The sequence below is a fragment of the Epinephelus moara genome, chromosome 23, assembly GCF_006386435.1.
Source record: "Epinephelus moara isolate mb chromosome 23, YSFRI_EMoa_1.0, whole genome shotgun sequence".
Classification (NCBI taxonomy): Eukaryota; Metazoa; Chordata; class Actinopteri; order Perciformes; family Serranidae; genus Epinephelus; species Epinephelus moara.
The window spans coordinates 20387688-20403322 of NC_065528.1; the positions used below are offsets into that span (position 1 = coordinate 20387688).

Sequence of the window (15635 nt, forward strand, 5' to 3'; positions counted from 1 at the left end):
TGTACAGCCATTAGAGTGGTCTCAATCTTTTTTAATTTAACTCCCATATTTCTAAAATGTCAAAATATCCCTTAAGTTTCAGCAAAGTCAAAATTTGCTGTCCTATGAACTTTTGCATTTCAATATTTCTGCACATCCTATAAATAACTGAACAGCTTTTTCATTCTTGAAACAACTATATTGTACATATTTATGTATTAATATTTAGAATTTTTCTCTTTTTTTGGTGAATTTTCTTTTCAATATTTATGCTCTTGCCTGTTTCAGTACTTTGAATTTATTTTTATGTCCTCTTCACATTTTTATTGTGTGCACCAAACACCAAGACAAATACCTTGTAAATGAAAACCTACTTGATAATAAATCTTATTCTGATGTGTCCCACCCTCATTTTTATGTGAGAAGGACAGAAAAATATCATCACTTTTCATTAAAATGCTCTTTAACAAAATATCACCAATAACTATGACCTAGAAACTTCCTATGAGTTAATTCAACATCTCTGTGACACAATTTTAAGAAAAACGGAGCCCTATGAACTGACATTTTAAAAGTTGTATCTCAGCATTATTATTTTGGCCTGTGGAGCGTTACTACTGTAGGATTTATTTTATTTTTTTTACATAAACGAAAGTGCCACTCTGTTGTTGTGAAATCACCATTCCTTGAAAAGAGTTCCTGTTAAATCCCTGTGAATCCCATCATGCGGCTATAACAGCAAACAGTCTCAGACACAATAATTCGACACTGCAGCACACTGTCATGTCTTCACTCTGGATTACCGTGTCTCCGGATATACAACTAGCAGAGCCAGGGAAACTACATTGATCGCTTCATGGTGAAAGAGTCTTTCTAAAACATCTTTACTAAGACAACACAGCATCACAACAAGAAATTTCTGTTCTAATTTGTGATTTTTTAGCAAACACACAAGCAAAATGTGCTTAAAATTTGAGCTCCAGTGTCTAGAGAAAGAGATGGAGGGCAAAAGGCTGAAAGGGAGAAGGGTAGAGAAATGACAGACCGAGGGAGAGATGAAGACACCAAGTCAGAGACAGAGACAGAGATAGAGATGGAAGCTATTACTGTTTTTTAATGCTCTTTCCTCTGTATTTCTTCCTCTCACACTGCTGTGGAACTTTGCTATGAGATGGCAATTGCTGCAGTGATTGTCCTCCATGGGAGAGCAGAAAAATCCAATTTCATCGATATACAAGGCGAAAAGAAAGATAGAAAAAAAGAGAGGAAAAATCCTTTGTTGAAAAAAGAAATTGAGGCACGGAGATAGAAAGACCACTCAAAAAAAAGAAAAGAAATCTGAAAAAGAAGAGAGAGACAGATGTGGCGAGGAGGGAGGGCTGGAAAGAGACATGGCTGGAAAAAAAAAGAAAAAAAAAAAAAAACATGGGCAAGTTGATTGTTAAATATGAGATTGTTTTACAGCAGGGCAGGTATTGAGTGAAAATGTAATAAATATATAGATATTGTTTTCAGGGGCTATTTGGTAGCTGTGGCCCCAATGAGCGGCAGCAGCGCAGGCAGCAGGCTGAGCTGCCTGGGAGCCTGGTGATGGCCTGTCACTGGAAGCTTCTCTGATGAATGGCCATGTTGGATTGGAACAGACGTGTAATATATATCAGACTTATATTCTCTCTCTCTTTTGGCGCCTCTTTCTGCTGGTGTGCAAGATGCTGGGGGAATCCTGAGGTAAAGGGATGGAGGGTGAGGAGCGTGATGGGAGATAATATTAAGCTAGCAGTGTAGTCCGAGTGAAAACAAATTTGGTGCGCTGTCACTGGCAAAATGGAGGGGTTGCAACCAAAAAGAAGCACAGCGTTGGGCTTTGATAGTTACAGCGTGCACAGACTGGTTAAAGGAACTAAAGCCTTATTTACTGCTCCCCAGTACGACCATCATTTGAAACTGGTCAGCAATATCATGTTTGATTCTGGGGCTGCATATTTTTCCATATATTCCTTAAAGTTGCACAAGTTTAAGAGTTTACTAAGAGATCACCATTTGAACTTGTGTGATAAACAGAAATACAGATCCCAGTTCTGACTGCAGAAAAAGCCTAGTTATGCATATCGTGGTGTGTTCTTTATCCCATGACAGTTTTCCTAAAATTAGATTTCTAAAACTAAAATATATCACCTAGTTTACTGTATCATAATATATGGCAGTATACTGCATTATAACCCCTGTATCCTGACACTCATCGTATCGCCACATCCTTGCCAGACTGTGTAACCTGAGTGCGACACAGTTTCTTCTCACACGCATCACTCGCGAATATCTAATGATTCATGTGATGTCTCAGAACAAATCATGTGCACAAACTCAACCAAGCCCAATCATGTCACTGTATTCAAACATGCATAACGGAGCTGCAACTGACCATTTTCATTATTGATTAATCTGTAATTGTTTTTAGAGATTATTTTTTGGGCTTTTATTGCCTTTATTACAGTGCAGTTAGAGTGTGACAGGAAAGTGGGGATGACATGCAGTAAGGGGCTGCAGGTTGGAATTGACCCCAGGCTACTAGAAAGGACTCAGCCTACATGGGGCGGACACCCTATTTGCCATCCCCTGTTATTACCTCCGCCAAGGAGGTTATGTTTTCGCCAGCGTTGGTCTGTTTGTCTGCAAAATAACTCAAAAAGTTATGAATGGATTTTGATGGAAAAAAAAATAAAAAAATCTGATATCCTGCCAGCCTGAGACAGAAAATAGGAAAAAGTGCCCCGAATAATTTCCCAGAGCCCAAAGTAGCATCTTAAACATCTTATGTTGTCCAACCAACAGTCTACAGCCTAAAGATATTCAATTTACATTGCTTTAAAGACAACTAAAGAAGGAGTTCTCACATTTGAAGGGCTGGAACCAAATAAAATTTTGGTAGTTTTTCTTGTCTTAGTCTAAGCAGACTGCATGTACTGCACACATACTTCTTCAAAAGAAAAACATAACTCATCTTTGTAAATAGATAAACTTTTATTAGTCATACGGTATTTGAAGTATGGTTTAGTATTCTAGAGTTGCAACGATTCATAAAATTATTGTAAACTATTAAACTATTACTATTGAACTATTAAATTAGACGCCAGCTAATGTGTAATATTTAACCCGTTTGAGTGGTTTTCTGGGGAAAAAAGTAAAAATTCTCTGATTCCAGCATCTTCAATGGATACTGAAATTCATATGTTCTGATTTGTTTATTCCCCTATAACAGTGAACTCAATATTCTGTCTATATTTGGGTTGTGGACAAAACAAGACATTTGAGGACAACATCTTGGGCTTTGGGAAACACTGACCAATATTCTTTAACACCATTTTATAGACCATAATTAATCATTAATTGAGAAAATGCACTGCCATGACGAAAACATTTCATATACAGAACAGAGTTCCAATTTTTACCTGGATATGGAGGGTGCATATTTATTTTCCAGCTGTTTTATGTCTACTTTAATGTGAGCTACAATACATCATGATTGCTTATCTTTGTTTAGCTGTCTGTCTGTATCTGTATCCTCCTGTAAATTTGCTCTCTGTCTATATGTACTGAGCTCCTTCATCTAGAGTGGTCCCTATTAACCAGGGGGAGTTACAGTGAGTACACAGGAACACAACATGGCAATAATGATGATTTTTTTGTTTGGAATAGTGCCGGGCTGACGTTGGGAGAAGAGAACAGGGAGCGAGCAGAGCCTGAGAGTGCCAGACAGGGCACTGTGGCCAGAACATGAAAAAGGAGCGTTATTAACACAGTCCAAACAAACTGCACCCCCTATGGAGACCCAAGCCGCTTGCTGCACAGTAAGACAACATGCAATATGCCCACCATTGATCCTCAGTTACACACAGGATCACACGCCATCATGCGATACACACACACACATCAAAACGCACACATGGTCGCCACTTCTGTCGCGTTTTTTTCTCCACAGGCCATAAATCTTGATAAAAATTTTTAATTGAATTATTGGGGTTTGTGTTCAAATTTTGAGGTCAAAGTGCTTTGGAAATAATAATTTGTCATTTAATTCATGTGCATAAATCAATAAATAAAGCAGCGTACGCACTGTTCATATTAACAGACCTTTCCTGCATTTGACATTCCCAGTTTCTCACACTCACCTTCTTCTTTTTTTTTTACTATTCAGTAGCGCTCTTTCAACCTTTTATTTTACTCTCTTGTTCTTTATCATTCGGTGACATTTTATCTTTTTTACACCTTCTGTCTCTTTCTTTTACTTTTGTCTTTTTCTTGTTCTCACCCTCACTCACTCACAAATGTCACTTTATCATAATTCCTTGTGTCAGGAAGAATCTCTTTAATTCCAGTTTGTCTCCAGCTGTCCTGTCTTTTTTTCTCTTTTCTTGTGTTGAATTTCTAGTTTCTCCTTTCCCCCTTTAGCCTCTGTCTTCAATACCGCATCTCCGTCCTTGTCTTTCTCTCTCAATCTTCTATCTCTCTCTGGGGTGTGAAGGTGATTTGTTGGCACTTTGATCTGAGGAATATTGACCAGAGGCCAGCATGGCTGATGGATGGTCAGTGCCCAGAGTCGATAATGCCTGTGTTAGTTGGGACTCATCGTTTCCACAATCAGCAATCACATTTGCTCCTATACAGGATGACGTAGTAGAGCTACAAAGATGTAATAAGGCAACACGAGCTGAGAAATTGTGAAAGAAGCTTGGCTGGATCTGTGAGGTTCAAGTGCAACATGAGAGCACGCCTACGTCTCATATTATTTCAACATCTTTAGGTCTTTTTTTAAGCCTGCATCCTGCTAATGACAGTTGGGAGTAAAAACAGGTCGTCGTTTCCTCTGCAAATGATCCATTACTTAATTCACACCCTCCCTTGATGTCAGCAAATGGTGTCCTCTTCTCTCCACTACCCAACCAAAATTGTGCAGACCAATGCACTTCCAATTACTGACGCAAGTCCAGTATCCACCGGCTTGGCTGAAGAATTCATCCTCAGTGGAGGAAGGAAAATTTGCAAGCTTTATGACCCAAAGGCAGAATTGTCTTCTGTTTAATGGTAACTATCAAATCCACGCTAAGAATATTAAACAAGCGTGATTATACAACAGTGAATTATTATAGCATACACAGGATGGCAATCTGGGCACTCCAGCAAGGGTGTGAAACAAAATAACACGAGATGAGATTACACAGAAAATAAATCATGGTATTTTGTGTTTTCATTACTATTAATTTGTTTCACTTGCAATGTTATTAACTGGGTCATGTGACTGTTTCCTAATGGTTGCTGCTGCTATATAGGTAAGGCCACACCCTTGTTGTGTGTTTATAAACACCCTGATGAAGACCTACAGTGGTTGAAACCTGTTTTATTGATTTAACCACCATTATAAAGGCTTTTCAATATTTCCTACCTCTTTAACATATATTTGTAGTGCCTGGATTGCCCATCTGTGGGTTCAGTTACTTTCCCTGTACACCATACACACTTTTTTATCCATGTTTGATTATACAGACTGGGTTGTGAATATAAGTAACTGCATTATATACTTAAAATACAAAATATGAGTAACTCTATTCTGTTACAGATACAGTTTAAATTGGCAGTATTCGAGGGCGCCAACTAGCTAGCCTGGTAGAGCAGGTGCCCCATGTACAAAAGCTGTGTCCTTGCCGCAGCAGCTGCGGGTTCAACTCCATCCCACGGCAATTTGATGCATGTCATTCCCCCTCTCTTTGTCCCCCTTTCACACTATAGTTGCCCTATCAAATAAAGACATTCATTCATTCTTTTATTCCCATCTCTTGCTTTGGAAGCTCTGCAATGTACGAGGAACAGCTGATTTATGAAATTGAAATGCAAAGTTATTTACACAACAGCTCTTCGTTTAACTACAAAAACCTAAATAAGGCAGCAGCTGGCTGAAGGGAGATCAACAGGGAGCTGAAATTTTCTGGTAAATGTCCATCACTAATAACAACCTACTTGCTGTGGCTACAATGTTTGTCATTTCCAGTAAATATCACAATATAAAACGTATTTTCTGTTAAGAAGAGTACTCAACCTTTGGTGGTTACATTTCCAGTTGAGCGCACAGCTCTTTAGCTTATATGACCCAGACAAATCAGCTCAGCAAGATGATTCTGCAGTTTTCCAAAAGTAATCTAAAGTATCTAGAATATGTTATTCAGTTTGAGTAATCTAATGGAATATGTTAGAAATTACATTTTAGAGCATGTACTCAGTAATCTGCAGTGGAGTGTGTTTTAAAAGTACCCATCCCAACACCATATACCATGTTACAGTCATCTCTTTTTGTCTAGTGAATTATAATTGTGCTGCTTGCTTATTCACTTAAGAAAAACATTAAAATATGGCAAAAAAGTAATGTATATTTAGAGCAATTTCTATGATAATAATGAGTGTACATGCACGGGTAAGCATGCACAACATAAGACACAATCTTCTCACTAAGAAATCACATTAAAACCACTGGGATAAAGACAAAATCTTTTGACACTGAGGTCTTTTAGAGGACAACGTGGCCCCTGAGCTACTCAGAACAAGAATATGTGAATGCTCTTCCTCAGTACATATCCTGCTTCACAACGGTGTGAAGTTTCCATTTTCTTTCCACTATAGAGATAATTTGACATTTTGCACCCTCCAAAGGGGAGAAAACTCCTTCCCAGCATGAAGGCGTCATTTTAAGCACATTAAATTGGGCGTTGTATCCTTCCAGAGATACACTTATGATTTGAGAGCAGCGTGAGGGCGTCCTTTTTAAGCACACTTTAACAGGGCATTTGACCCTGGTTGCCTGTCTTGCAGGCATTTCTCTCCGGGACCAGCATGGAGCTGTAATTTGAGGCACGGCGGCTGACCCTTGTCCCCCTCCATAGGACACTGGTTTGAGAAGGACCGTCCGGGTAGTGTCATTTTCAGGGACAGGAGGACACACACAGGGATGAATGAGATGTAACCCTTTATCCTTCAGGCGCAGGTATGGAGGGTGGAAATTAATAGAAAAAGCGAGGGCTGGAGAGCAAAAGAGCAGCAGAGGGACAATTACGGAGAGGCAGAGAACAAGAAAGAGAGTGACGCACACCAAGGGGAAGCGTGCAGAGTTAAAGTTGAGGGATGATAACAAAAACAGTGGGGCAGAGGGATGAAAAGTTGAGGGATGATAACAAAAACAGTGGGGCAGAGGGATGAAGAAAAAGAGTAAATGTGCCTGTACTTTGTCTGAGCCCAGTGGTGACCGAGCCCACTGTGTACACCAGCTCAACTGTGTGCATGAATCTGTGTACGCTTGTTTATGTGAACACCGGTACGAGTGTTTCTGTGTGTACTGCTGTGCATCAGTGAGGGCATTACACATTAATAGAGGAGGAATGTTATGAAAACTTTTCCCCAGGCAAAAACTAGAGCCGCAATGCATGATGTATGTTCATGAAAATAGCAATGATGTCATCCTGCTTGGTGACTGTATAATGCAGCATTTAGTTTTTACTTTGTCTTCTGTTGTAAAACGGAAAATCGCTTCACCTTTGAAAACTGTGCCCTCCACCTTGGGATATTCTCATTTGTTATGCTTTGGTTTGGCTGTACTCTATTATTTATCTGTGATATATCACTTTTGTAGTTATGTGTACAGGATAAAACCAATTTCCATAAACAGATAAACATGCACGGTGTGTAAAGCTCTACACTCGCCAGGCCCTGCCGATGTTATCAGCTGGTTTCTGGCTTTTAAAAATGTCTTGGTTTTTGCGTTCACCAATATTGCAATCATCTCCTTGTTATGAGGGACAAAGTTTGATTTACTACTCCAGAAATCTGAGGAAAGAATTTAAAAGATTTAAAAAGTCCATTCAGTGTTTCTACAACTTTGGCTAAGGATAGAGGTTAATGAAGGGATGTAAAAGTAATACTGATTAACAGTGACACCATGATGATTCTGATATCAGCACTTCATTTCTGTAGTAACTTGAAGAGCCTAGTTTTGTGAGTTACATTAAAGGGGTAGTTTGGATTTTTTTTTTAAGTGTTCTTGTATGAGGTACTTATCCATAATCAGTGTATTATAGACAGTAGATGATATTCAGCGTGCCCCAGGTGCGGCAGTGCTGATTCACAACCCATGTGTGTTTGCTCCCCCTTTCATGTTTAACTGCAATTTGAGTTTTGGAAAATAAACCTTTGTCTGCGAAGAGAGTTTCACGGCTGATACATTCTGACCGATGCCCATGATAGTTAACCTCTCCTTCTGAACCTCCTTCTCCTTAACAGTGTGACCTTGGTGAATCCTAACCCTTTAAAACACCAAAGTCACACAATTACATAAACTAACTAACTGACCGAGGCAGCAGTAGACCAGCAGCTCGTGTTGTGCTTCTTGTGTTCTTCTAAAATTGCTGTTTTTGTCAATGTTGTCTGGCTTTGAAGAGAGAATAGATAAGTGTCTCTTTCAGTTTAGTTCCCAGTTATAAAGGGTTGCATGGCGGCAAGGGAAAATGGTGAAAATATTCTAAATAAAGTGTACACTTTTGCTGCTACCCCCATTAACAGCAGTACATTGCTTAGCTTCTTTGGCGGTATTCCTGTCTGCTTCTCCAAACTCGCACTGACCATCATCTCCTGTAGTTAAAATACTGACTACTGATGAATACCCTATACAGACTCACTTCAAAAATCCAAACTATCCCTTTAATATAACCTCTATCCATGCAGAGGCATTTCTCAGAGGGTGCAAACTGTTTCTTACCCTCTCCTCCAGCCGGGCCACCTGCTCTCTGTAGAAAGCATCCTGCTTGTTTAGGTCTGCTTCTCTGGCCGCCAGCTGCTTGGCCTAGACACACACAAATGAAAACACACACACATACACAGACACACATACATACACGTGCCCCACATGCAGCATACACACATTCACAAAGAGAAGAGAAGAAAAACCATCACTTATGTGCTCAGTGGAGCGTTGCCAATTTTATCAAACCGATCACAAAATGCACACATACACATGTACACACACACACATGAGAGAGGCCAATAATGAGACAAGTGTGTATAAAGAAGGCACAACACAAACACAGACCTTAGGTTTATAGGCAGAAACACTTTGTGAAAGATCTTTTTAATATAATGTTTCATGGTGTGTGTGCTGAGCCTGCCAGCGTAAACATACACCAGAGACATATTGACAAGTTTTACATGTAGGGGAATATGTGCACATGTTGCTTAACGTGTGGAAATTACACCTTTGTGTCTGTGTGTGTGAGACTGATGATGCCTTGGCGTGTATTGTATGTGCTTCTTTGTCCTCTTGTGTTCAATCTTCAGCCAAGCCACTATCAGGCCAAGAGGATAACATCAGTTCTCAGTGAGAACGAGCACCATGGTCTGGCGTATATATTTACCCGGCACTACCAATCTCCACTGTCCTCCCCTCTACTGTGACCTTCACTAAACGTACAGCTGACTCTCTGGCTGATATACAGAACTGATAAGACCTGGATGTATCAGCTCCCACAGAGGAAAAAGCAGATCTTCACATTGGGAGAGAGGGCCAGTGACTCAAATGGAAATAGAAATACAAATTTTACTATTCATGATAGAAGTTTAAAATTCTTTATTGACACATTTTTTAATTGTGGAGCTATCTCTAATAATTAACTTGTCAAAGACTATTGGTATATCGATGGCCATAGATGACAATGATAAACATTTATAGACAGTAGGAACCTGCAACCAGGTTTGAGGAAAAAGACTGCGGTATTCTTATACGTGTATAACTAGAATTACCACATTGCGGTTGTACACCTTCGCAAACCAGACAGGTTGCAGTTACGGTTTAAATCCATGTCAGTCCAGACTCATATGTAGCCATGAAAGTAGACAATGCTTCAAGTATGGATGTTGCTGCAAAGAAGCTATGAATTCTTACATTCACCACAGTTTCAAGGTGGACACCTAAAATGAGTGTCATCAATTCAGTGTCTGACCAAATGTCCCCCCCCTTTTGTTCCTAAGATATGGCGGTGATTAATGGCCAGAAAAGTTTGTCTTTGCTAAACATTATGACATCATAATGACGCTGACCTTTGACCTTTTGAATATGAAATGTCATCACATCATAATTTTGTCTAATTAGACATCTGTGTGATATTTTGTCATAATTAGCAGATGGATCCCTGAATTATGGCCAAAAACATGTTTGTGAGGTCACAGTGACCTTGACTTTTCACCACCAAAATCTAATCAGTTCATTACTGAGCCCAAGTGGATGTTTGTGCCATATTTGAGGAAATTCCCTGGAAGTGTTTCTGAGATATCGGATTCATGAGAATAAGACGGGTGAGGTCACAGTGACCTTGATCTTTAACCAACAAAATCTAATCAGTTAATCCTTGAATCCAAGTGCACGTCTGCAGTGCACGCAGAATTTGAATAAACACCTTTTGAAGCATTCTTGAGATACTGCATTTACGTGAATGGAATGGATGAACATTATGGACAACGCAGAAACATAAGGCCTCCTGCCATGGCTATTGCCGGCGCGGTGGCATAAAAAGGTATATAAAAAGAAGAACCTTTGAACAAGAAATGAAGCTGTGTCACTCAAAGCTACAGCAAACTTTAGTCGACCCAACCAAAACCATACAATATTTATGCTTCCTTCTGTTAATCAAATCAGAAAAAAAGCTAACATCATCTATAATTCTACAAAGCATTTGGAGTAAGAAAGCTGTAAAAAGAAATAATCAAAATATGGAGCGGCTGAAGTACCTGGTGGAAAGAAAAATGTGTCAAAGAGGCTGAAAGTGGAAAAGAAATCCTTGACTTTATCATGCAGAAACAATGAAAGAGAACTGTGTCTGGGAGAAGGTAAAGACCTCGAGACTTACCTTTCGTCCAATCTCCTGCATAAGGGACGCATTGAAAGGAAACAAGAGAGAGAGTAAGAGAAAGAGTGTAAAGAGGCACTGATTCATCCATAAACTTCTTCAAAGTGACATTTGGAAAGGTTTAGTATTCAGAAGCTCAGGGTGACTGGCTGCCGCAACTGTTCTGCTTGAATACTCACACTCACACTCTCCATCTCGTCTTGCACTGGCATATACGCACACCAGCATATGCACACACAATACATATATGGTGTATGACCATCTTTGAATGCAGTTACATACATCCAAAGTCAAAGACACACCACCACATTGCAGAGGGCTGGCCAATGGAAAGCAGCCATGCAGAAGAGCTTTGAAGCCTTTTCGTTTAAACACTATGGGATGCTGAAGGAGACAGAGAGAGTATGAAGAAAATACAATGTATGGAGAGGAAAAAAGAAATTGCATTACCCCATCCAATCTCTACTACACTGATAACCATCTGTGTTTGGCGACTCGGTGCACTGCAGGCGGAGCTGCGTGCTCTATGCATTGTGATGAGGAGTGTCACCAAAGGGCTGTCCTCACATGAGATGAGTGGGGGGAAGTTTCAAAGTCAAGGAGATGCTCCAAGCTTAACACACAAGAGAGAAATCTTCCAAGACAGGCAAACACCTGCACACACACTCACACAGTGACATTATGTCATCTACAGCTCCAGATATAGAAAAAAAACTAGAAAAGTGCACAAGTAGAGTGCAGATCTCCAGCAGCCACTCGAGACAATTCTTTTCAGCACATGCACTGCAGTGTTTTTCAAAATACACAAAATCGATTTCTCCTGTCAATAGGAACTGTCTGTGAAATATAGATACGATGTAATTATGAGGATGAGAACAGCCACAAATCTTTGATCCATGCTATTTACAACTGGACTTTTAATAGTATTAACTTTGTCTGTAGGCTACAGCACAACAGAGTAGGAACTAACGATAAACACAATTAAAATAGACCAAAAAGACAAAATGTAATGACATAAACTGCTTACTTGCATTTGGTAGAAGCACAAATATCAACAAAATCTGCAAGTCTACAAAACTGGGGAGGCAAAATGCTCTGCTTCTGAAATGCTCCCAGTGTGGTATGATACTGAGGGAAGGATGGAGCAAAATCAGGTCACAGGTGACCAAGGTGAGCTGCGCCCGGTTGAATTGTACCTCCTGGCTCCCTTACCGTGGACAGGGCAGTGAAGATAACAAAAGGCAACTAATTAATCTCGTATTGTGCCTAACTTCAGTGGATCATCAGGTATAGAATCAATCCGCAGATTCTCCAGTTCAAAATAAGACCAAACCTTTCTATGGATGTCAGTACTGAACCACAACGAAGGCCAGAACGTGGCCTGCAGCAGACAGTAAGCCATGTTGTTTTTAGCCGAGCAGATTTCCAAAAACTAGCAGCCCCCATCGGCCAGAAAAGAGGACTGAGGAGTCAGCAGTCAGTGATGGTATAAAACAGTCAATAAAACAAGTTTCAACAATTATGAATCACCGCAACCACAAGACATCCTTGAGCATACAGTCATACATGTGCACATAAAATATTAGGCTGGCTGGTCCAGTAGTTTGCAGGATTAGCTGTAGTCAGACAGATATACACACTCACACACACTTCTCAAACACACAACCAAACACACAATCCCCTCCAGTCTTACACCTGGTGGAGATTATTAAAAAAAATAGCTCAACAGCACCACTTCATCATTTTCCTGACAACCCTCAGTAAAGCAACACCATGACTAAGTTGCTGCTGTCTCTGCAGTAAAGCAACACCATGACTAAGTTGCTGCTGTCTCTGCGACCCTCAGCACAACCTAACATTAACCAGCCTTATTGTTGCGGTCAGACAATTGTCTTCATTGTGTCCCCTTACATGTCTGAAGTGCTATTGTGTGGCCACCGTGGAACAAAAGCTAAAGCTGCCTGCACTTGATGAAATCAAGTTGAGCTTAAATGATAGTACTAGGTGAATGTATCCTGAAGTACACTCTTAAAAGTATGCTGTAAGTACACTAGAAGAAGCACTATCATGACCTTAAAACACGTTATCTATTCCGAGCGTGCAATCAAGGCCTCTAGGATAGATTGGCAAAAGTTTTTGAGAGACCGGGACGAGGTGCCAAAAAACTGTCCTCCAACGACAGCTCAATTTACGAGGAAGAGGAGAGGGTTGATGGGATGGAGGGAAACGCAAAGGAGAGGATTGGCAGGGGGTTGTGTACTGTCACCAGTGTGTCCAAAGTCAATGTTACGCTGATAGGTGGCGACTAAAGACTTTAGCTTTGCAGAGAGAGACAAAAGATGCACACAGACGCCCAGGACACAACCAACGGCTCAGACACTGATCTGAAACGCACACATCAGCACATACACACACCAGCCGGAGCAGCTGTACCCACAGAGAGCGGGTGGAGAGATAAATGTGTGCTGAAGGCGAGACTAAAGGGGTCATTAAAAGAGGAGAGGTTGTGACAGAAATGTGTGCCCAGGGATTTTCTTTTTTATGCTCACTTTTGTGTGTCTGCGCATAAGTCTATGCATACATGCAGCCGTGCATGTGTTCAATTTCCATGCAAGCAGGTTGGCGCTCCTCTCTGACGACACACACAGGCCCAGACACACACACTGTGTCAGGATTACTTCCGACTGATTAACCCCATTCAGCGGACTTTAAAGATAATCTAATCACACTAAAGGCCAAACAATGGGACAGACTTCACCACTGCCCGATCACCTTTTGTTCCCCTAATGAAGAGGCGGTCACGGGTGGAGGAGGAGAGCTGGGGTGAGTGTGAAAGGTGGACGGGGAAGAGAAGGGCAGAATTAGACAAGAAAGTGGAAAAAAAAAAACTTAAGTGGAAAGAACAGAGAGATAAGAGACAAAGAGAGGAAGAGGACAATAAAAGGTGATTTATCATTGGAGGTGTCACAAATGGAGAACTGGCTGTTAGATGGGACACGGAGCCCAGGCCAAGTGCATCTCTTTAACTTTAGAGAGAAGCCAAAGAGAGGAAATGATCACAAAGTACAGAGAGGAAGATAAAGAAGGCACCTGAAACTCTTACAACTTTCAAGCTCTGAATCCAGACTTCCCCCTACACGTATTTCTAGTGGAAGTTAGAAACAACTGTCAATCACCCTCATAATGAAACAGGATTTTTCCTTATTTTATAAGCACTTTCAAATTTTCCAGGTCCAGAGGATGATGTAATTTATTTTGGCAAATTTATTAATTCTAATTCAGCCTTACTCCGTCTAATTTTCCTGTGCAGCAACCCGTGACATGAAAAAAAAAAAAATAGCCCAGTAAAAATACAAACACTCAAAACAAAAGCCTCCCACAGGGCGCAGACAGCAGAGTCCATACACTGCTGTTTGTAGCCCAGAAATCCACATTAACATCAACAGCAAACTTTTCCACTCCCGCACCTCCTGTATCCATCTCCCTCCAGTCTCTTATTAAGTACAGTAGCACAATGGCTGAGAGTGACAGGCAGTTGAGAGTGAGACCGTGGTGGTCAGATTAAACGGATCGTTTAGGCGAGGTGAACGCCTCTGTGAATATCAATTAGCCAGCCGCTGAATAATTAAGGACAGCCATGTTTTTTAATTAGCCGACTGCCGCAGTTTGAGCTGGGAGCGAGGGCGGAGGAGAGGAGGAGGAGGAGGAGGAGGAGGACGAGGAGGACAGGAGGGAAGGAGAACAGGAGAGGAGGATGGAAGAAGGATGAAAACAGGTGGATTTTGCTGCGTCAGGCCCCGACACCCACCTCCTGTTCTCTCACTGATTTGCTCGCACACACTCCACTTTCTTTCACACCTGCTTTTTTGTTTTAAGTGTTCTCTCTGTTCACTTTTCTTTTCCTTTTAAAGTATTCCAAGAGACTGGAATAAAAATAACTCCAGCCTGCAGCGTTCAGCAGACTCTGGGCAACTGCATGTGTGAGTATGTACTTATACTGTGTGGCTACGTGTGGGACTCCCTGTCATAGAAGACACTTATGGGGGATAATAGAATCACGTCATGTTAGCATACTTTCCTGCTCTCCTTCTTAAAATACTGTATTCTTTTAAGGCACAATGGAGAAATAAAACACACTAATAGAAACACTACAGTATGTTAAAAGACTGTCTTCCCGAGAAGGACAGCAGCATCAGTCATTGCAGGAATTTCCCCAAAAACGACATACGTTTACGTCGGGTCAGCTGTAGGAATTATGACAGCAGTAAAGGAGGAAGTCAGGTGACAAGGTTATAGAGCAGCAAAGTCCATTTAGGGAAGAGGCCAGGGTGGACGGATGGGTCCCCAAAACAAACAGATTTTTTTGACATGAGACCACTGTTTGTTTTCCAACAGACAGTCAATGTCCATTTCCTTAAACCATGGATGTAACAAAAGCCCCCTAACCTTAAAGGACAACTTCAGTATTTTTCAACCTGGGCCCTATTTCCCCATGTGTATGTGTGCGTATGATTCATGGGTACAACTCGTTCTAAAATTGGTTCAGTATTGAGGGAGGCGGATGCAACCGGGAGCCGCGAAACGAGCTAAAACGGTAACGGGGGCAAATGCGTTCCCATATAAGTTTGCGCATTAAAAGTGCTTTTTTTCGCCACTGACCGGTTCAGATCGCCAGTGCTATGAGTGCTATGAGTGGAGTCAGCTGTCAGTCAGTGTTGGAGCAGA

At 40.9% G+C, this 15635-nt stretch overlaps 1 protein-coding gene across 4 annotated transcripts in view; it reads right to left on the reverse strand.

The window, feature by feature from the left end:
* The window catches only part of chchd3a (coiled-coil-helix-coiled-coil-helix domain containing 3a), a 110513-nt gene that overhangs the window by 35604 nt on the left and 59274 nt on the right, over positions 1–15635 (reverse strand). For 2 of the 4 annotated variants that reach the window (XM_050036534.1, XM_050036532.1), the window contains exons 5-6: positions 10911–10925; positions 8771–8854 (exon numbers count right to left, since the gene is read on the reverse strand). In XM_050036534.1, coding sequence (XP_049892491.1) covers positions 8771–8854; positions 10911–10925 — 99 coding nt within the window. The remainder of the gene's footprint in view (positions 1–8770; positions 8855–10910; positions 10926–15635) is intronic. The other 2 variants (XM_050036535.1, XM_050036533.1) reach the window with 1 other exon arrangement.